Source organism: Cervus elaphus, chromosome 29 (assembly GCF_910594005.1).
Source record: "Cervus elaphus chromosome 29, mCerEla1.1, whole genome shotgun sequence".
Taxonomy (NCBI): domain Eukaryota; kingdom Metazoa; phylum Chordata; class Mammalia; order Artiodactyla; family Cervidae; genus Cervus; species Cervus elaphus.
The window spans coordinates 62,054,607-62,078,489 of NC_057843.1; the positions used below are offsets into that span (position 1 = coordinate 62,054,607).

The 23,883-nt window shown below is 36.5% G+C and overlaps 1 protein-coding gene across 5 annotated transcripts in view; it reads left to right on the forward strand.

Annotated features, from left to right (window-relative positions):
* The window catches only part of STX17 (syntaxin 17), a 57,988-nt gene that overhangs the window by 26,685 nt on the left and 7,420 nt on the right, over positions 1-23,883 (forward strand). For all 5 annotated transcript variants that reach the window (XM_043890788.1, XM_043890789.1, XM_043890791.1 and 2 more), the window contains exons 4-6: positions 12,525-12,750; positions 21,697-21,812; positions 21,890-21,940. In XM_043890788.1, coding sequence (XP_043746723.1) covers positions 12,525-12,750; positions 21,697-21,812; positions 21,890-21,940 — 393 coding nt within the window. The remainder of the gene's footprint in view (positions 1-12,524; positions 12,751-21,696; positions 21,813-21,889; positions 21,941-23,883) is intronic.

The following is a 23,883-nucleotide window of genomic DNA, read 5'->3' on the forward strand; positions in this document are numbered from 1 at the left end:
GTGTTTGTTTACCGATTTTTTAAAGTATACATATATATTTACATTATCGATCTCCATCTGGCAGAGAAGTTTTCTGTACCATTAAAATAATGAGATTGAAACTGTTTTTAGATGTAGGTATTGGCTTAGTTTTATTCGTGTATGCCCTGAATTTTTTGTACAGGCTGCTTCTTTGCTAGTTTGTGTAAAACACTTTTAGATAAACAATTTCATGAACAGTTACTATAAATTTTCAAGATTTATCATTATTAGATTTGTACAGTAAGAACTATCTTTTTACTTTTGTTATAGTGTCTTTGTTGAAAAGGAGCTCTTAATTTAAATGTGTCAGTCTTTATTTATCAATCTTTTCCCTTGTGGTTCATGCTTTTGATATCTTCTTCAGGGAATGTTCTGTGTCCTAAGACCAAGAAGATATTTCCCTATATTTTCTGTTGAATATTTTAAATATTTTGCTTTTACCATTTAAGTTGTTAATCCACCTGGTATGAGGAAGGTATAAGTAAAATATTATCCCATTTGGAAAACCAGTTGTCTTTCATTATTAACAGATTTCTGCAGTGTTACTTACATACTGCAGTTCCATATATGCATGAGTCTGTCTCTCGTCTTTCTCTTCTATTTGTCTATTTCTCCATCAAGGTCTACACTATGTTAAGACAGCCTTGTTTAAGGCTTGATATCTAGTAGGACAATACTGTTACCTTATTTTTCCTTCCCAGGAGTGTTTTGGCTATACTTGGCCATTTGGTAATCCATATAAAATTTGGAATCTGCTTTTCAAAGTTTATACACAATCTTGTTGGAAATATGGGAATTACATTAGATTTGTTCATCTATTTAGAGAAAATTGACGTATTTACAATGTCCAGTTTTCCTACCAATGAATATATGATATTCTTGCACTTGTTTACACCTTCTTTATTATATGTGTATCTTTATAGTTTTATGCATAAGATTGTGGTAGATTGTACAGTCTACCAAGATATCTGCCAAGGTTTTTATCATCCTACATGGTCTTCTACAGTATGACCTTGTTACTCCCCACCAACAGGTGGAGTCTCATTCCCCTTCCTTTGAATCCGAGCTGAGGCAGAAGTAATGCCACTAGACTTCTGAGGCTCGATTAGAAAAAGCCAAATAGCTCCCAGTGGTACTCTGAGGATGCTTGCACTGAAGGAAGTTAGCCATATGCGAAACATTCAAATATCTGAAGACCTCCATACAGGAGATATCCACAGCCACAACTGAGGTCTTAGGAATTTCCAGCCTCAAGTGCTAGCCACATGAGTGATCCATCGTGGACATCAGTGCAGTTGAGCCTTCAAATGAATACAACTTCAGCCAATGCCTGACTAAGTCACATGAGTGATCCCAAGGAAGAACTCTTCAGCTGATTTCTTCAATGTCTGGTCTGCAAAATCGTTAGCAAAATTAAGTGGTGGTTTTAGGCCTTTAAGTTTTGGAGGCATTTGTTATGCAGCAACAGATGACTGGAATACAGGACTTACACTTAATTTTGTCTATTTCAATCTACTTCATTAATTTGTTCTTAAATACTTTATTGTTTTAGGGTGTGTCTTTGTGTTTGAGGGAGGTGTGAAACATTGTCCTTCTTTTAAATTACGTTTTCTAACTGTTGGTGGTATATATAGAAATATAGTTCATTTTCATATATGATCTTATGGCCCATTATATTAAATAATAATTTAAAGCTTTAGGAAAAGAAGTATCATAAGTCAGTATGGGACTAATTGTCAAATATATTCTGGAGACCAGTAAGCGATAGAATGCCAGCTATTTGGATGCTGGATAGCGGCAGTATTATTCTCATTTTTCAAATTAAAGAAGGCTGAAGAACGGAGAAACTGGTGTTTGTCTAAAGCACAAGACTGTCATAAGTTGAAGGACAGGGGTCCAATCTGGAATTATTTTTAAAATATTAACTCAGGTGGATAGACTAATCCAGGAATATTCTCAGGAATACTGCAGTTAATAGATAGTAGGTCTTCATTAGATATTTGTTGAGTAAATGAATGCAGGCCCTTTTCTCCTTTGGTTTTTATTCCTTTTGGTGGTTCATGTAATATATTTTAAGCTATATGGAATCTTTTTTGTGCCTTTTGATATTGAAATACATGTGAAGTAATTAACTACTGTTAATACCTTAGTGTAATAGTTAGGCAATACAAGCAAGGGATAGTCCAGATTTATTTTAATTAAATAGTTATGGCTCTGGGGTCCTTAATAATAAATTGTATGACATCTAGAATGTGTTTACTCTAAGTTGTTTAAATGTTTCCCAGTGGACTTGTGCTTTATGTTTGTAAAGAAATCAGATTAATTATTATGATACCAAATGTTTTCTGCTGTGTACAATTTGCTCTCAAAATTACATGTTGTAAAAACACATTAGAATTCCTTAGATCAATATTTAACAAAGGCAAATATATGCATAGCCTCTCTTGTTTTAATCATTAAATACATAATTAGCCATTTTTCAGAATTTTAATTAACTCAGAATAATTACTTTACCATTATCAGTATAGATAAGTATACATTTAAATATATCTTTTAATCTATAGACAGAAATTTCAGGATATTTCTGGAAGAAGGGAAAAAGCCATAACTAGTTACTAAATTTAGATGCAGAACTAGAGAGAGATGTCACCTTTACTTTACTGAAAATTTGGCCATAGTTTGCAGTTTACTACTACTTGCTTAGTGCAAAATGTTTTAATTACTGAGTTGGTATACTTTTTAAAAAAACTTATTTCCTTGATTATAGTACCATTTATCAAACTTGATAGTTTTGCATATTTTCAGAACTTGGCATAATAATATTAATTTTTTCAGGAGATTATTGGGAGAACTTGATTATTAGGAGAACAGAAACACTTGAACATTTGCTATGTCCTAGATACTATTCCAGAGCTTCCCTGGTGGCTCAGTGGTAAAGAATCCCCCTGTCATGCAGGAGACGTGGGTTCCATCCCAAGGTTGGAAAGATCCCTTGGAGAAGGAAATGGCAACTCACTCCAGTATTCTTGCCTGGGAAACCCCATGGACAGAGGAGCCTGGCTGGCTACAGTCCATGCAGTTACAAGACATGACTTAGCCACTAAACCACCACCACAGATACTATTCAAGCCACTGGAGATACAGCTGTGAGCAAAACAGAAGAAAATTATTTTCTCACTGAACTTATATGTTGGGGGTAGGAATGAAGAAAACAGACATGTTTTTAAAATAAATATTTAGATGATTATAAGTACGTTGAAGTAAAAGCAAAAACCAATTAAAAGGAACAAAGAATTGCTGGAGATGATGAGTGTTCTTTTGTATAAAGGATGGTTGTGGAAGATTTCTAATGACATTTGACCTGAGACCTACCTGACGGAAGTAAAGGCATAAGGGAAACCCAGTGTGAAGACTCTGAGGTGAGAGATGTGTGGCATATTCAGGGAGTAATAAGGAGTTTAGTGTGGTTGATGTGAGCCCAAGAGAGGAGGTCAGAGAGATCAGCTGTCTCTAATTAGGGAAGGCCTTGCAGGATGTGGTAACTTAAAGTTGGATAGAAAACCTTTGGACGGTTCTGAGCATATGATAATGTGATATGATTTAAAAGATCACCTTGACTATTATAAAAAGGATAGATTCTAAGGGAGCAAGGATTGAAGCAAGAATGCCAGATAGGTGGCTAATATAATAATCAGGGTACTATGGGTCTGCTTTTTAGAAAAATGCAGAAATACCCACGTACAGACAATTTGTGTAGAATGTCAGAGGCCTGGTATGTTAATTTTTACATACTTTCTGTAGCCCTGGGAAATAGTTCTGGACTTAAAAGCTTGACAGATGAATAAGAAACTATCCTGACAACAAATTTAACATTGAAATACCGTTTTGAGAAGTTACACACACTTCAAATATACAAAAATGTAGGAAAGGAAATAACGAAAATATAACATGTATGTACTCATCACTCAACTTTGTCAAGTCTTAACATTTTGCCCCAATTTCTTCCCATTTTTTTTTTAAAGAAAAATTTAGAAAGACCACTGAAGTCAGTTGTGTACCCTTCCTTGATTCCATTTACTTTGTTCCTGTCTGTATCTGAAGGAAATCTTTTCCTTTGTTTTAAGTATTTGCCATTTTTCTGCATATAAATGTATGTAAATACCTGGAGAAGGAAATGGCAACCCACTCCAGTATTCTTGCCTGGAGATATCCCATGGACAGAGGAGCCTGAAGGGCTGCAGTCCATGGGGTTGCAGAGAGTTGGACACATCTGAGCACTTGTCAGCAGCATATATAAATAATATATGATATTGTTTTGCATCTTTGTTTCTGCTTTTTTTCCAAACAGCTTTCTTGAGGTGTAATTGACATATGATAAAGTATACAATTTGATAAGTTTTGATATATATACACACCATGAGACCATCATCACAACCAAGATACCGTGAACCCTTCACCACAATCCAGATAACAAAAATATATCCATTGCTCCCAAAAGTTTCCTTTTAGCCCCCTTGTAACCCTCCTTCTGACTTTCTCCTCCTCCATCCTCCCACATGCACATACACTCCTACTACCCTAGCAATCACTGACCTGCTTTCTGTCACTATGCATTAGTTTGAATTTTCTATAGATAGAAGCATATAGTATATACTTTTTTGTCTGGTTTCTTTCACTTTCATTTTGTATGTATATTTTGAAGTTCATCCATGTTGTATTGTGTATCAGTACTTCACCACTTTTGTTTTTATTTTCAATTATATATCTTTATTAACAAAAGACAAATAAAATACAAAATAGACACTAATATCAGATTTTATGTTGAACCAGCCTATGTTACGGGAGAAGGCCATTGCACCTCACTCCACTACTCTTGCCTGGAAAATCTCATGGACAGAGGAGGCTGGTGGGCTGCAGTCCATGGGGTCGCTAAGAGTTAGACACGACTGAGTGACTTCACTTTCACTTTTCACTTTGATGCATTGGAGAAGGAAATGGCAACCCACTCCAGTGTTCTTGCCTGGAGAATCCTAGGGATGGTGGAGCCTGGTGGGCTGCCGTCTGGGGTCTCACAGAGTCGGACATGACTGAGGTGACTTAGCAGCAGCAGCAGCCTATGTTAAGGTAGGAATATGAAAACATAAAATTTGACATTCTTAAAGTAGGTAAGAATTAGATCTGTTTGCATCACTGTTTTAATTTCATACTGGTCTGAATTTAGATTCAATGTATATCCACAGTACTTGACAGTTTGATTTAGTTACTTTCCCATCAGCAGTATTTCCGAGATGTTAACTTAATGCAATATTCTGGTGGGTTTTGGTCGTTTGGAAAAGCCAGTGTAACTGTTCAAAGTCAATGTACTTGTGTCGGGTTTTAAACAGGCTGTTTTCACTGATCCTATTCTGTCAGCATTATCTTCACCATGTTATTAGAAGAAGCTAAAAAATCATGCCATTCTCAGTTACTAATAGCCCTACAGTCTATACTTGTAATATTTTGAAGAAACCTTCAACTTTAGGTTTCACTTTTTGCAAATTTTACCAAAAGACAACTGCTGGATATCAAGATTAGGTACAACAGATACTCTACAATCTTTAAAAAATCTGATATTCATGATTATTATATAAAGGCAGTCACAATTAAAATAGCAATTAGTATCACAAACCATATCCTATTTTAGTCTTTGTAAATTTTGCTCCAACTCACCTAGGTCTCTCAAAACAGTCTTTCTTTTTGTGTGTCATGGCTCCACAGTTTTCACATGCTCCTTTTTGGTATTTAGTAGTTATGGAATTCTCTTTTACACCCCTCTTGTACCATTCTCCAGATGAGCCTATACTGCTTTTGTTTCTCTGGCTGTGGTCTCTGGTGCTTTAAAGTAGGCATTTTTGATGGATCAACATACCATGGCACTGAAGAAATATACTGAGGAATATGAGGATTGGTGTCTTTTCCTTCTTCATCAACTTCTGCAGGGGCATTGCCCAATTTTTGCTGTTCTTCTAGATCTTTCTTCTTTCTCCAGTCCTCTCTAGTCATCTTCTTTGGTTTCTCCAAACTCATTTCTTTGGGCCCTGACAAGGGGGCTGCTGTGGATGCAGCCAATGCTGCAGCTGACATGGTTATCTGGCCTCTTGGTCACAATGCTGCTGACCCTAGGACAGTTTGACATGAATAAACTTCACTTTTTATTGTTGAGTAGATACTATATTGTATGGATCTACCACAGCCTGTTTATCTGTTCATCTGTTGATGGACATTTGGGTATTTCTAGTTTTTGGCTACTTCAAATAAGTCTACTATGAATGTTTGAATATAAGACTTTGTATGTACAAAGAATTTCATTTCTCTTGGATAAATACTTATGAATAGAATGACTGGTTCATATTCTTTACCTTTTTAAGAACTGCCAAGCTGTTTTCCAAAATAATTGTAGCATTTTAAACTCCTACCAGTTCCTTCATATGCTTGCCAACACTTGATATGGTTTACCTTTTTCATTTTAGCCACTTTTTATAGGTCTGTAGTGGAATCTCATTGTCATTTTAATTTCATTTGACTAATGATGTTTTTACATTGTAAATTTCTTAAGTAGTAGAATCTTACTTGAAGATAAACTATAATAAGAGTATACTTTAAACCCTAAAATAACAGAGTTGTTATAGCTAGCAAGACAAGAAAGAAGATCAATAGAATGAAAAATACTGAGTTAATTCAATACAAAACAGAGACTGAATCTCCATACTGTTCTCCATAGTGGCTGTTCCAATTTACATTCCCGCTAACAGTGTAGGCAAGTTCTCTTTTCTCCATATCCTCTCCAGCATTTAATGTTTGTAGATTTTTAAATGATGGCCTCCCCTCCTAGTCTTTATGCTACTGTTGTCATATATTTTACTTATACTGATACATGTTTTATATATTTCATAATATTTAAACAGTTCTTTTTCAAGTGATTTAGATATTAAGCGGGGGTGGGGAATCTTATCTATTTATTTCTGTTATTTCCATTTTTGGTGTGCTTAATGCCTTTATGTAAACCCATATTTTTATATGGTATAATTTTCCTTTTGCCTGAAAGGCTTCCTTTAACATTTTTTAGAGTGCAGTTTTGCTGTTGTTAAATTCCTTTGTGTATATATCTGAAGAGTCTTCATCTGGCCTTTGTGTTCAAAAGGAATTTTGCTGTATATAGAATTCTGCATTGTGTTTTTCCTTCAGTACTTCAAAGATGTTGTTCAACTGTCTTTTCAGTTGCATTGTTTCCAATGAAAAATCTGTTTTATTTTTATCTTTATTCCTTTATATGTAATATGTGTCTTTTCTCTTGGTACTTTTACAACATTCAGTTTATCAGTGGTTTTGAGCATGTTGATTATAATGAGCCTTGGTGGAGTTTTCTTCATTTTTCTTGTGCTTCAAATTTGTTGAGCTTCTTGCATCTCCTAGTTTATAGTTTACATCAAATTTGGAAATTTTTTGGCCATTATGTCTTAAAATAATTTTCTGTCCCCTCCTATCTCTGTTCTCCTTCAGGGACTCTAATTATATATATATTATGCTACTTGAAGTTAGCTCGCAGCTCACTGATGCTCTTTTAAATTTTTTGCATCCTGTTTTCTCTGTGTGTTTCATTTTATTTATTTTCTATTTCTATGCCTTTATGTTCACTAGTATTAGCAGCAGTCATGTCTAATCTACTGTTAATCCATTCAGTGTATTTTCCATCTCTTATTATAATTTTCTACTCTCAAATTTTGATTTGGGTTTAATATGTTCCATGTCTCTACTTAACTTTTTAAACATATGGAATACAATTATAATAGCTTCCTATATGCTTCTCTGCTAATTGTAATGTCTGTGTCAATTCTGGGTCAGTTTCACCTGATTATTATCTTCTTCATTGGCCATATTTTTCTCCCTCTTTGTATGTATAGTGGTCTTTGCTTGGGTTACCTTTGCATGACTGGATGCTAGATATTTTTATATTTTCCTGTAACTCCTCTGAGCTTTGTTATGGCACATAGTTAGGTTACTTGGAAAGAGTTTGATCCTTTCAGATCAAAAGGATCCTCACTTTGTGATTTATTATAAGCTTGATTGGAACAGTGCTTGGTCTAGGGCTACTTATTTCCCCATGACCGAAGTGAAAACCTTTCTGAGTATTCTGCCCAATGCCCTATGAATTAAGAGTTTTTCCAGTTTATCTGGTGGGACACTTTCCAGCTTTGAATGAGTGCTGAGCACTGTTCCTTGTAATCTTTTTAGATGGTATTTTTCTCCAGCCTTGGGTAGTTTCCCCACATACATGTTCTAATGAGTTCTTTGCCAAATGCTTGAGGGTTACCCTTCTTCGTATCTCCAGCATTCTTTTTCTGTACAGCTCTCTCCTCTTCGGTACTCTGTTCGACAAACTCTGCAGAGACAGAAGTCTATCTGTTATTATGTTTTGAAACTGCAGGTGTTGTGGTTGGCCAAACCAATGGAATAGGTTTAACAGTTTTATTCTTTGGAATAAGAAATCATTAAGAATAAGAAAGATTTTGTGATCAAATTTTGAAACTAAGTGAAAAGTTGAAATTGTTACTACTCTAATAATTCAACGAAAAACGTTAACTTGTATAGAAACTTGGTCAGCAGTGATGATGCAGAGCTTGTTGAGAACACAGATTTCTGGGACTCACTTTAAAGATTCTGATTCAGTAGATGTCAGACCACATTTGGAAAGAAAGTGCTCTACAGAGAGTCTGTCCCAGTTCCGTAGGTAGCACAGATACATAGAAAGTCAGGCATGGAACTGGTAGAAGTAAAATATGGCTTTCATGATTTTGTTAATACTAGGAGAAATACAGGATACTTGAGCTCCTTTTTAATTTTTTTAAGGAAAAATTACAAGGGAAAAGCAGTAGAAAAGAGAGGGAATGAGGAAGATATAGGGAGAAATGAGGATAGTAGATAAAAGCTAGGGGAAAAAAAAAAGATTAGACAGAAGCAAGGCCAGGTATCTTAAGGAAGAGAAAGAAGAGTAGACTCCAAAATGAATGCGATTAGGAGGTAAATTCTTTTTAGGTTATTATGAGTTTAGAGGAATTTAAACTTAAATTTTGACTTGAAATATTTGTGAGCTGATTAGTCAGGATTTAGGATTCCTGTCCCCCACCCCCCTGCCCTTTTTTTTAATACGTTTGGTACCTGTGCTTCTACTCTGATTGGAATAGGTACTGTTTAAATCTAAGGCACCATCACTTGTAAGATACACCAGTATTTTCCTCTAAGAGGGATAAAGTGCTGCCAGTTAAATATGCTTTTTTTTTGTTTTTCAAACCATCTCTTTTTAAGATATATTCCAGTTTCAGAGATGTTGGAAGGATGTGCCCTAAAATTGATGAAATACAGTATTTCCACTCCATTTATCTTTTTCTGATTTATTCTGTTTTTTAATATTAGTCATCAAGAATGGCTCAAATCTCACCTCTGTCATGAAGCCTGTATAGATCCTTACAGTGAGATGTTTCAAGTTTCCTTTGAGCATGTTTCTTATGCCCCTTTCAGTTTTGAATATTCTTCTTAATGGAGAATCAAAAGCAAAATAGGAGTTAAGTAGTTCTGCTTTCTCTGTATCATCTGCTAACATTATACCATCTGCCCCAAGCAGTAGGCCTAAACCTTCTTTCTTGTTCCTCTTGCTCTACATGTTTTTTAAATCTTTTTTATCGTTCTTAACATTTTTCACCAGCCTCCGCTCATTCTGGGCTCTTACATACATGGTTCTTCTCCTTTCACGTCACTCTTTTGTGTTCATCCTTATTCACATGCCTTTCTTTTCATTCTTTTTTTTAAATAACTATCTTAAAATTATGAACTTACAGAACACCTTACCCAGTCATATTGGATTTTTAAAGATGTCCCCCTTAACATTTCCCTTCACCCATAGTAAGAGAATTCTTAAAGTCTGACACTGTATTTTTGGCTGGGGATGTAACATCTTACAAATTCTATAGAAGAGGGAGAATATGTCACAGGCAGATGCTCATTAGCTGCAGAAATTTCTTAAAGCTTCTCCAAACTAATGTTACCTGAAGTACTTCTGTGAACCATGTAGCAAGTATGTAACCAAGCTTTGTAACTGTAGTGTAGAAAAGAATAACGCAGCCAAGAGATGGTATGCCGTGAACAATATTGTTCCAGAGTTTGAGAACTGGACCTAACCCTCATTCTGCCACTGTGTTTAACTGGACTCTGGTTTCCTTACTGTAAAATTGTAAGGTTGAATGGATGATCTTATAAGCCCCTTAGAGTTCTATGATTTTTACATATGAAATGCTCAATATCATATATCTTTAGTTTTTCCAGTTCACATTGGAATGGTAAGAGTGGGTATAAAAGAAATATAAAGTCATGATAGGATAGAGGCACAACTTTTTGATTCACGCACAAAATCTTCTTACAAGATGCTTTAGTGTAGCTAAACTGTTTTTTTTTTTTCAAGATTGGCTTTAATTTTAATATAGTGCAATAGATACTTTAGATTGTATTAAGGTGCCCTATAGTTAGGAATTATGTTTGTAGTTTAATGGAAAGGTTGCTGACTTATAAGAATACCTGGATTTTAACCTCAGTTTTGCTGGTAGATAATTAAGTAAATCCTGCACAAATTTTGTTTAGATTTCTCTGTGTAATAATGTGAAATGTAATTATATGGACTGTATCACCTCACTGAAAGTAGGCACCTGAAACATTAAAGGAATCAATACTTTTTGTTCTGCCTACTGTGCAGGATTTGCATTCGTGTCTGTGAAAGTACATTAGGGGAAAATAATTTAAAATATATGAGTAGAGATCTGCAATTTTAAAATAAGCGTCTTATCTAGATCATTCCGGTATCCTTGCCTGGGAAATTCCATGGACAGAGGAGCATGGCAGGCTATAGTCCATGGAGTTGCAAAGAGTCAGACACAATTGAGTTACTGAGCACACTTGCACAAATAGATCATTCTTACAAGTTGTGTTTAACTGTAAAAGAAAAATTGGATTTTATGTTTTCCAAGTATAGACCATTGAGAAAGATTAAAAGCTCCCTGGTTTATTTTTTGAGGGTAGCACAGCCTATTAGAGTGAGTTTAAACACAGGGAAGTTAGTATAGACACACGCACTGGTCATGTATGCATCTGTGCACACATACACACATTCAAATACTCAACATGTACTAAAATTCCAAATAAAGTATTAGCAAATTGAGTCCCACAGTATATTAAAAAATTGTATGTATTAAAAAAAAAATTGTATGTATTAACCAGGGAGGGTCTATCTCAGAAATATTCAAATGGCTCTATACCATGAAATTTGCCCATAATTCATTATATCAACACATTAGAGAAAAATTTATGATTATGCTACTAGGTGATTTTTAAAAGAGAGAAAAGCATTTCATAAAAACCCAGCAACTTCACTTAGAAATTAAAATAAAACAGTGAGATAACACATAGTACTGTCAGTATATGGGGAGATGGAAACTCGGACATTAGTGGTAGTGTGGATTGTTAAGCCTTTCAGGGAAAAACTGGTAATAGCTTTTGAAATAAAAATGCATATTATCCTTTGAATAAGCAGTCTAACTTTGGGGAATCATTCCTACAAAATATAGTATAATAGTATATACTAGAATACTAATATATACTGTTACTGTTTATTAGGATTTATGTGCATGCATCCTCAGTCATGTCTGACTCTTTGCGACCCCATGGACTGTGCCTACCAGGCTCCTCCGTCCATGGGATTATCCCAGCAAGGATACTGGAGTGGGTATCCATTCTCTTCTTGAGGGGATCTTCCCGACCCAGGGATCAAACTCATGTCTCCTGCGATCAGGATTTACAGTCCAGTACATTAGTTTCATAGTTTGTAATAGTTAAAAACTGGAAACAACATGAAAGACTGTTGATCACTGGAAGAGTGACTGAGTGAATTATATTATAGCAGTACTATGGAATATGGTACAGTCATTGACCAGGAAGGATATCCATTACGATATTGTTAAGTTGGGGTGTGAAAGTTTGTCAGTTATAGATTATTCTGCATAATCTACAATTCATTTTTTGTGAAAAGAAGGTCTATATATGCTAATATTTGTATAAGTAGAGAGAAGTATGCAGAAGGACTGGGTTAAGAGAAGTGGTAGGCTTGATGAAGTGAGGAAATCATTGTTTTTCTTGATATGTTTCTGCAGGGTTTCATTTTTTATGAAGAACATTTGTTACCTTTGTAATAATCACATTTAATGAAGGAAAAATGCTAAAGTCAGAATATGAGGATGTGTGTTCTAAAGAAGCTGGATTTGGCCAGAGATATAAAAAATAGAAAAGTACTAATGCATACTGTCTGCTCTAGAGAATACTTGTAATCATTTCCATTCAAAGCCATTATCACAGATTGGCTCTGAATGTAAAGATATTTTATATTAAGAGATGGTAGCTTTGACGATTTTTTTTTTCTTTTACAGCAACTCCGCTCCAATATCCGAGAAATGGAGAAGCTTTGCTTGAAAGTGCGAAAGGATGACCTAGGACTTCTGAAGAGATTGATAGATCCTGTTAAAGAAGAAGCATCAGCGGCAACAGCAGAATTTCTCCAGCTCCATCTGGAATCTGTAGAAGAACTTAAGAAACAATTTAATGATGAAGAAACTTTTTTACAGCCTTCTTTGACCAGATCCGTGACTGTTGGTGGTAATGTACTAAGTCTTATTTTTGATCATAGTATTGTAATGCAGTTAATTAAGTTCACTTCCTGGTACTGATATTGCAGATTTGCAAATTATATATAAATCTCCAGGGATACCTCCTAGTTCAGTATGCTGAATTCTTGGACCCTGAGTGTGACTGGAAATGCATATCCTAAACATTTCATGTATATTAGTCGTTCAGTCGTGTCTGACTCTTTGTGACCCTGTAGACTGTAGCTCATCAGGCTCCTCTGCCCATGGAATTCTTCAGACAAGAATACTGGAGTGGGTTGCCATTCTCTTCTCCAAAATATTTTATAGGATTAAAAAAATAGAGGCTATGCTGAATAGTGTGAAACATAAAGGCTTCAAGTACCTACTTGGTCATATATTAAAAATAAATTTTAAAATATTTCCTAAGGAGAATGTCATCCTGGTCTGCAGAGTACTTCTCCCTCATCTCCAGGTGCAGGGGCAGCCTAGCCAGGCATGCCTCTTTCTGAGGCATTCTAGTTTTCAGAGGGCATGTCAGATCTCTCTCCCATAAAAATCTGCATTGGGGGTCACACCATTAATTTTTATGAAGTGATACTCTAAGGAAGAGGCCAGTAAAACCTGTCATTATAGCTCCTCTAAGGATGTAATTGATAATTGTTGATTATATTAAACAATGTATGTATAAAGAAACCTGAAAAAAATTATTGGTTTAATTAGTAGTACTTCAAAGCAGTTAATCTTTTTTATTCTTATAGATACCGAATGGCATAACTAACAAAGTTTCTCTGCTTGAGTTGTTTACTAGAATGTAAAAGAAAGTGAAAATCGAGAAAAAAAAAAAGTGAAAGTCGCTGTTGTGTCTGACTCTTGGTGACCCCATGGACTGTAGCCTGCCAGGCTCCTCTGTCTGTGGAATTTTCCAGGCCAGAATACTGGAGTGAGTAGCTATTCCCTTCTCCAAGGGATCTTCCTGACCCAGGGATTGAACCCAGGCCTCCGGCATTGCAGGCAGATTCTTTACTGACTGAGCCATCAGGGAAACCCAAGAACACTGGAGTGAGTAGCCTATCCCTCTCCAGTGGATCTTCCTGATCCAGGAATCGAAATGGAGTCTCCTGCATTGCAGGCAGATTCTTTATCAGCTGCACTACCAGGGAAGTTTACTAGAATACTTAAATATAAATTTTTTAACTGCCAAAAGCCTAAATTTTGAACTTTCCTGGCTTTATTTTGTCATTACTGCCCTTGTTTTTCCTTTGAATTTCTCTTTTTAATTTATGCATCCTGTTATATTTTATATATGTTCTAAGCCACCTTAAAACTTTATGGAAAAGGTGGGGTATAAATAAATTGTTGTTGTTCAGTTGCTAAGTAGTGTCCAACTCTTTGCAACCCCATGGACTGCAGCAGCCCAGGCTCCTCTGTCTTCCACTGTCTCCTGGAATTAGTTCAAATTGATGTCCCTTGAGTCAGTGATGCTTTCTAACCATCTCATCCTCTGCCACCCCTTCTCCTTTTGTTTTCTATCTTTCCCAGCATCAGGGTCTTTTCCAGTGAGTGGGGACTTTTCCATTGAGTTGGCTCTTTGCGTCAGGTGGCCAAAGTACTGGATCTTCAACTTCAGCATCAGTCCTTCCAATGATATTCAGGGTTGATGTCCCTTAAGACTGACTGGTTTGATCTCCTTACAGTCCAAGAGTCTCTCAAGAGTCTTCTCTACCACCACAGTTCAAAAGCATCAATTCTTCGGTGCTCAGCCTTCTTTATGGTCCAACTCTCACATCTGTATATAGCTACTGGAAAAAGTAATGTCACTGCTTTTTAATATGCTGTCTAGGTTTGTCATATATATATATATATATATCTACATATATATCTACATATATATATATATATATGTTAGTCACTTAGTTGTGTCTCACTCTGCGACCCCATGGACTGTGGTCTGCCAGTCTCCTCTGTCCATGGAATTCTCTAGGCAAGAATACTAGAGTGGGTTGCCATTCCCTTCTCCAGGGGATGTTCCCAGCTCAGGGATCGAGCCCAGGTCTCCCACATAGCAGGCAGAATCTTTACCATCTGAGCCATCACGGAAGCCCCGGTTTGTTATAACTTTCCTTCTAAGGAGCAACAAGCATCATAATTTCATGGCTGTGGTTACCATTTGCAGTGATTTTTGAGCCCAAGAAAATAAAATCTGTCGCTGCTTCCACTTTTCCCCCCTTCTATTTGCCAGGAAGTGATGGGACTGGATGCCATGATATTAGGTTTTCTAATGTTGAGTTTCCCAGGTGGCCCTAGTGGTAAAGAATCCACCTGCCAATGCAGGAGGTGTAAGAGGCGTGGGTTCAGATCCTGGGTTGGGAAGATCCTCTGCAGGAGGGCATGGCAACCCAATCTAGTATTCTTGCCTGGAGAAGACCATGGACAGAGGAGCCTGGTGGTCTGTAGTCCATGGGGTCGCAAAGAGTCGGACATTCCTGAAGCGACTTAACTGTGCGCATGCCGGTATTCTTGCCGGGAGGACTTGACGGGCAGTGGAGCCTGGCAAGCTGCAGTCCATGGTGTCGCAAAGCATCTGAGGATTACAGTAAATAAATTACTAATTAGAATACAGTCTGGGAGACGTTGCATCTGACCAGTGTTCCTCTTTTTATTTACCTAGAAAGTAGGAGGCTCCTGTATCGCTCCCTGGCTCCAAAGCCTGATTGTTTGATGCTGTATTTTCAGTGCCAATGATCCAATTTTACAGGGCTTTTTTTTTTTTAAAATAGAAGAAACATTTAGGCCATCATCCAGAGTTTCTGGATAATCTTACTGTTATCGTCTCCTCAGTACCTCAGCATATAGTACATAGAACCTGGCACATAGTGGACCATTGATAAATGTGTTATAAGTATGAATGAATAAAATCTTTTTAGATACAATTTTGTAATTTCAGATGTGCTCTAGTCACTTCACTGTGTAGATAACCACTGCATGACAACACTACCCAAAGTCTTGTTTTGGGTAGAAAGAAAATCTTAGCACTCAACCTTGGTTGAAGAGTATTTAGGAAGACTTCTTTTTACTGTTTATATCATGGTGTTCATATAGAATTATCACCTCCATAATGATGTCGCTAAGTGCTGTTCTAACTGAAGTACAAAGCTATGCTTTCTGTTTATGTATAGAGAAACTGGACCTTACAGGCTCCGTGAGATTAAGGAGTCATCTTATTTACCAGACCCTGTGACCGCTGTGACGGTAGTAATAACGGTGAAGACGATGGGTTTTCTGGAAAGAGTCACTGGTGTCAGTCTCTTCTGCTGTTTAGTTTTCAGTTGCCCATCACCAGCAATTCCCTCACGAACAAAAATTTTGAGTTCTATTTAAGTGTTTTAGCCTTAATTTGCATTTTGGTATTGCATTGTTTGTGTTTTTGCTAGTAGAATTGCTTGGGCTCAACAAATTTGGTTTTACGTGTCATCAGAGGAATTGGGTGATTATTAGAAAAAGGCAGCTTACCCAGTTTGCTGGCAATTAACTTTCTCTGTAGGTAGCTGACTGGTATTAAAAAAAAAAGTGATGGGAAAATTTGAGGAAGCATGTATATGGAGAAAGTGAAGAAGATTGGGGCAGAGCTAGAGGGTGAGGGAGAGGACATAGCAGGTGAAATTTGTTTTCCAACTCTGTTGCTTCTCAAACTTCTCAATTCATGGAGCACCAGATTAGCTAAAGAACAAATCACTTGCCACTGATAGAAACTATGAAATTAAATCTCTGCGTCTAGTGCAGATTGATTGAAACAGTCATTCCATTTATGAGATCAGATACCTGAATCTCATAATCTAAGACATCTAAAAAACTCATAATCTAAAACAGTGTGTATAGTTTCAAATTCTGAACAGTCTGCTGGTCCGATTGTGCTTTGACTTTGTATCCATTGCCAACACTAAGCAGTTAAAATTAACCGTCTCACTCAGTGCCTGAGTATTTCACCAAACTTCAAGTTTCTACTAGGTTGTGTTAAATCCATAAATATTAACAAGTAATTGAGAGGGTGGGGAAGGAGAGGAATAATGAAAAGGAAATAACTAATTTACATAAGACTTTAATAGCAGGGAAAGAACTGGGTTTGCTCTATGTGTGGTCTTCTAGCTGTAGACTCTTTTCTGTCATCCTAAATGTTTTTATCCTGTGCTCTCTGGGTTTTTTTTTTTCCCTTTTTTCCTATTTTTGCTTTTGGTACTCATAACAGTAGTGACAGCTTATACAGAAAAAAAAATGATTTGCACAGAAATTTAAGTGCCTTAAAATGCTTTTTCCTTTAAAAATTCAATCTGATTATAAATAACTTGGTTGGAAACATGAGAGCAGAAATTCAGGAGCAATGCCACATTTCCATGACTGAGATCAAAATGCAAAAATAGTTTTTCATTTAGATAGAAATAACAAGTAGAATAGAATGTTTTATGTTTTCTGGAGAATGAAAGAAGCCTATTACGTTTAGGGGGAAGCTGTGATGATTTTGCTGTATCTTTTGTCCAGATTCTGAGAGTTTCTAAAGCACATCTTCTCTGCCAATCTTGCTTGATCTGAGAAACTCCCTTCTGTCTCAGTCGTGTATCTAGTTTCATTTTTAGCATATTGCTTCCCACCAAGAGAAGTGACGAGCCTCCAAATTTGATTTGTGTTTAGCAAGGTGTATCAAGTCATATAGAGCAAATCAGTGCTTCTCTCTGTCTTTCTTCCTTCCCATCCAGCTCACACACTTCACCAGTGCAATAGGAACAGAATCTTACTACATTTTAAACAACTATTCACAAAAGAAAAGAGTCCAACATTAAAACTGCTGGGAACTTCAGACCAATATTTGAATTTGATGAAATACTAGATTTTATCACAGGTATATGTACACTTGTATTGAACACATTGTGAATCATGTTTTTATATATTACTTAGAAGGTGTCTTTTGAATTGACTTCAATTTTCTTAAAAATGCTCCTTTGCAGCTAAGTTAAACCATGACTCCAAAGTCACTTTATCTTAATAGGTAGGTTTATATAGATGATCAGTAAAATAATTTCATTATGCTAAAGCTGTTAGAACATGAAAGAATTCAGGAAATGCTTTTGAATTAACTTAGATTTAAAATGGAGCTTTTCCTAATGTAAAATGTAGTGGAAGTTCCTTAAATATTGTGTTGTGATTCTTACTGGAATCATTGCCCTTCCTGATATGTGGAGAGAGATGGGGGAGGGTATAGAGAGAATAGTTTAGATGCATAGAAGGAAAAGGTCTTATGTCTATGTTACTAAGCTTATTTTTCACATCAACTAAAAATATCTTAATGTTTGAGTTTATAGTCAATGATGTTTTAAAAAAATAGAATCTGAATAACACTGCTCAGTGATACCATATTCCACATGCACTTTACACATGAGTTGCTTGCAAGTGAGTGAAACTGAGATTGTTATGCAGCAGCAGCAGTCTTGACTTCCGTGGACACAGGGTGAGAATTCTTTGGCCGTCTTTCCTGCAGCTATAATCTCTCTGTGTTTCCCCTCAGTATGTCTGTAGTAGTTTGTAAAAGTTCAAAGTCAATGGATGAACACTGAGATAGTGATTTTTAATACAAGCTGGAATAAATGAATTACGGAAGTTGTAGAAATTAAGAGGTTCCTTTCTTAATTGTTAGTCATGCCTTGAATTGATTAGCAATGTTCTGAGTTGTAAGTTTACAGCAGGATTTTCCATGGAAGAGAACAGATTTCTTTGTTCTAAGACTCCATTTGAACTAAGATGCATACGCAGTTTGGTTTCAAGTGAAACGTAAATGACTTAAACATTTAATTATTTTTTTCATTGAGGGAAATCTTTTATGTTTGCTTAAAATGTCAAACATTTCCCATCCCTTCATTTTTAGATCAAGAATTTTTGTATGATAATCTCTCCTCATTTTGTTATACATCCTGGCATACTGCATTGGAAGCTTCTCTAATAGTACAATGATTATGGCTTTAAAAAGTCTTTCGAGTGATATTTACAAAGTTTTGCTTTACATTTGATATGTTAATGAAAAGAGGTATCATTATTTATCATCCTATTAAGGAAGTTGGAGTTCTTATTACAAATGGAATATTAAGTAGAAGAAAGATCTTAGAGTAATTAATTAATTTGAAGTAAAAAGTTTTTTTATCTGATAACTTAGGACGTGGAGTAAATAACTCTCCTAAACGTTTGTAAAAATCAGAGCTTTTAATATGTTGGATATTTGCCATATGCTGTAATGTAAAACTACTCTGTATGTGTTGATTTTGCTCTTCCTTTAAGGTAGGGAAATATATTCATTTCAGTTAAGATTCAAAATTAAAAGAACACTGTCAATTCTGATAAACCTACAAATTAACTTTTAATCAACTGACTGCCCTTCCTAAGCAATTCAAATAGGTTTTATTTATTAAGAGGTAAAACATTCACAAGGTAATGAAGGTAAAATAGTAATGCAGTTTTATAAAATACCATTCAGAGGGGCTTCCCTGATAGCTCAGATGGTAAAGAGTCCATCAGCAATCCAGGGGACCTGGGTTCAATTCCTGGGTCAGTAAGACCCCCCCTTGAGAAGGGAATGGCAACCCGCTCCAGTATTCTTGCCTGGAGAATCCCATGGGCGGAGGAGCCTGGCGGGCTACAGCCCACGGGGTCGCAAAGAGTTGAACACGGCTGACCGACTAACACAACCGCGTAGGCTTAGAGGAAAAGAGAAATTGATAGAAAAGATGAACTTAGGAGTCATAATGACTGACTTTTAGGAATACATCAGGTCACATCACTATGCTACTTTCCTGCTTATAACCTTTAGTAGATTTCCACGGTCTTCCAGATAAAGTCCAAAGTCTTTAACTGGGCTGCAAGGTACCTGCTAACCATCTATAATGTCTTATACTTGTAGCTGTATGTTTTCAACTTTATGCTTTGGCAAGACCAGACTGCTGATTTTATGTTAAGCTATACTGGGTATTTTTTGAGGACCTTTTTCATGTTGGTCTCTCTATTTAGAATTTATATTCCTGTCTTCTTAGCCCAGTAAGAAAAAATTAACGTTTTTTTAGTAAGTTGTTCCATAAACTGCACACCACATCAAACTCGGTCAGATGCCATGCCCAGCTTGAAACTCCCATAAACACTGTGGATATCTGTATCTATTTATATAGATATCAGTGCAGTCTCTTACTGTTTTAGGATTGCCTGTTTGTATGTTTACTTTTCTAGAATGTAAGTTCTTTGAGAACAGCTACTTCATACTGTTCACTTTTTTTATCCTTGATGCTAAACCCAAAACATGATGGATGCTCAGAAATATTGAAGTATTAGATGTTTTGAGCTTTCAGTAAGGAAGACAAAGGGAAGTAGACCTTCAGATCTCATCTCTCCATTTCCACTGCCACTGTTCTAGAGCACACCGTCATCATTTAGCACCAGACACATTGACAAGCCTCCCAACTGGTTTTCACTCTCTAATTTTTTATCTGTCGACTCCATCCTTAATCTGTTCTTCACACTAAGCTGTGGTTACCTTTCTAAATCTGAAATCTGATTATGGCACCCTCAATTTCCCAGTAGTCTCCAAATCCTTTTAAAAGTGCCATATTGATCTTAAGAGAAAGACAAAACTCTAATGTAATTTACAGTGCCATAAACAATGTCACCTTAGATTTCCAGCCTCAACCGTTGCTTTCTGTTGTCGTAGTCTGTGCTTCAGCTGTCTGGACTGGTTTCGGTTCCTAGACTTACGCATGTTAGTCTTTCTGACCTGAACATTCTCTCCTTCCCCTTCACGCTTGCCCCGGTGCAGCACGATAATTCCTGCTCATCATCAGGCTTTGGCTCACAGCCTTGTCGGATCGCTTCTTTCTCTGCAAGTCTCAGTGAAACGCCTCTCTTCTGTGCTCACAGAGCATACCATACTTCCCCACATCAGAGTTCTCTTCAGACTGTACCGACCTTGCCTGTAAACCTGTCTGTCTCGCACATTATATAGTAAACTCCATTAACAGTAACAGCAGTGACAGTATTCTTAATAGATAAGCCAGGCACCATGTAAAATAAACATCACCTTATTTTACAAATGATGGAAATAAGCCAAAGAAATCAAAGAGCTAGAAAATAGGCAAACTAGGACTCTAACCCAGGTCTTTCTAACTAGGCCGATACTCCTAACCACTATGACTTCTTGGAACTGATTTACCTTAGCACATTGATTGACATATAGTAGGCATTTTATAAATATCAGTTTAATGACATTGGAAAGACCAAGGAGGAGGTAATAAGAAAGACTTGAAGGTAGAGTTTGGAGTATAAATTCATCTTTATATAGCAGTGTTAATGAGGAAAGGCTTCAAGGGTTGATGACTTAAAATTCAGAAAAGACATAGAAGAATGAAGGCCCAGGCCAGAAAACTTACTCTGAGGAGAAGGATGACAGTGTGTGCAAAAAGATACACATGGTAAGAGTGTTTAATAACAATTTACTATTACCAAAAATGACTGATTTTTCATTGCTAAAAATGCATCATTTCCCTACTTTTAAAATCTTGTGAATCTGATGTTTATTACTAAAATAGTCAAAGAAAATGTTAATGATTTAGCAATGAAAAGTGTTATTTCGACTAGGTTATCTCTTCATAGAACATTGGCCAAATAGAATAGTTCTACTTTATGCTACTTCAGCATTTAGCCCTACTTGTTCAGACTGGGTAAGTAGTATTTGTAGTAATTTTCTTAGATGATTTTGTAAAATAATTAAAGAAATAGTGTTTGTTAACTAATCTCTCCATAGATAATCAATTTACTTTTAGCCTGAACTTAATTAGTAAGCATTTCACATGGTAATTGTTTCATGGAATTGATTCATGCTACCATCTTTCTAACAAAGCAGATATACTCTAAACATGAGGCTATGTTCATCCAGGAACATTTCACAGTACTGAAGATGAAGCTGATCCTCAGAGTATGACTCAGATTTATGCATTGCCTGAAATTCCTCGAGATCAAAATGCTGCAGAATCATGGGAGACCTTAGAAGCGGTATGTTAGAAATGATTTTCCTTTTGGCAGCTGTGAGGCATGAAAGTAAGTAATTTTCTCTTTCTCTCTCTTTTAAGGACTTAATTGAACTTAGCCAACTGGTCACTGATTTCTCTCTCCTAGTGAATGTGAGTACATAACTGTTTTTGACTCAGAGATGTTGGATTAATAGAATAAGAGGCTTTTATAAATTACTAGACTTCTGATTAGAATTTTAATAGAATTTACAATTTCTAAGACTGGTATTGAGCCATGGACCGAAGTCTTAATTGTCCTCAAATCCCACTTCAATTAAAAAAATTTTATTAAGCATTTTTTATATAGAATATACTGGGTATTAGGGTTCTGACAAGATTGGATATAGAAATAAGTGAATCCTGCTCTCTGCCTTCAGGGATTTACAGTGGGTGGCCATAAACTTGGACCTCACCAAAACTGAAATTTCAAGAATTATTGTTAAATGCAAAAATAAGATATGAAAAGTATTATTGGCCCCAAGGAGAAGTGTTTAATTCCAAGGGAAAGTTGCAGGTGTCATGGCATATTAAGAATAGTGTCATAAGATAGGTAGCATTTGCTTGAGCCTTGGAAATTGAGTAAAATTTCCACAGGTGGGAATGAGGGGTGCAGTTGAAGATACCTAAACTAGAACATAGAGTAGAAAAGTGTATGGGCTTCCTGGGTGGCTCAGTTGGTAAAGAATCTGCCTGCAATGCGGGAGACCTGGGTTTGATCCCTGGGTTGAGGAGATCCCCTGGAGGGAGGGCATGGCAACCCACTCCAGTGTTCTGGTCTGGAGAATCCCCATGGACAGAGGAGCCTGGCAGGCTGCAGTCTGTGGGGTCGCAAAGGGTTGGACACAACTGTCCTTTCAGGAATAACAAGTGTTAGCAATGTGACTAATGCATAAGGTACCATGGGTAAACTAAGCAAGGAGATTGAGATGCCATTGAAAGCCATACCAAAGAATTTGAACTTTACTTTGTAGATATTAAAGAGCCAGTAGATTTTTGAGCAGATAGAGCGATGTGATAGTCTATGCTTCAGAAAGATGACTATTAGCAGTGTGAATAATTGCCCTGGGCGGGAGGAGATTATAGGTGGAAGGACCTTTGGAATCAATTGCAAGAGTTTCACTGAGTGCATGGCGATACAAATATTAATACAAAGGTAAAAGGCAGCCTAGAGGCATTTCTGAGGTCGACTTATGAGAAATTGGAGAAAGGTGGAAGAGTCAAAATAAATTAAGGCTTTATTCTACGTAATTGGGTGGCCAGTGATACTGTTAACAAAGATTGGGGAACAAAAGTAGATTTGGTGGGAAAGATAGAACAGATTTTTTGTCATTATTTTTGTAAGTTACTCTTATTTTTCCTTCCCAGGAATTATGGGAAGGGGTGTGTGTGTGTGTGTACACAGGTGCATGTCTGTTTCTGCATATGCTTCTGTCTGGGTTTAGTTCATTGTTCTTAATCAAACCATGAGTTAGGGGTTGTACATCTTTGAATTATGGTTTCCCTGACATCTGACTTTAAATTATAGGACGTTCCTAGGTCACACAATCTGAGGTTTGGAATTGCAAAGGACTTATGAGGCCTATTAATCTGATGCTTCTACTCTTGCTCAAGCTTCTCAAATAGATGATCTTTTGCCTCTTGAACAATCACAGTGCAGAGACACACTCATTCCATTTGGAGGCTCTAACTCGTAGAAGTTTTTTTTCTTATGTAAAGTCAACTTTGCCCTTAATAACTTCCCTCTGGTACTTTTGCCCTCTGAAACCCTGTCCTGAAAAAGTCTTTTTTCCTTATAAAAGTTTTTCACCACAGCCAACATAATACTCAACAGTGATAAGCTGAAAGCCTTTTCACTAAAATCTGGAGCAAGACAGGGAGGCCCACTCTCATCACTTCTATTCACCATAGAATTGGAAGGCCCAACCATGGGAATCAGACAAGAAAAAAGAAAGGTATCCAAAAATTGGAAGAGAGGACATAAAATTGTCAAGTGTATGTAAATGACATAATTCTGTGTTGATGGACATTTAGGGTACTCCCATGTCTTGGCTATT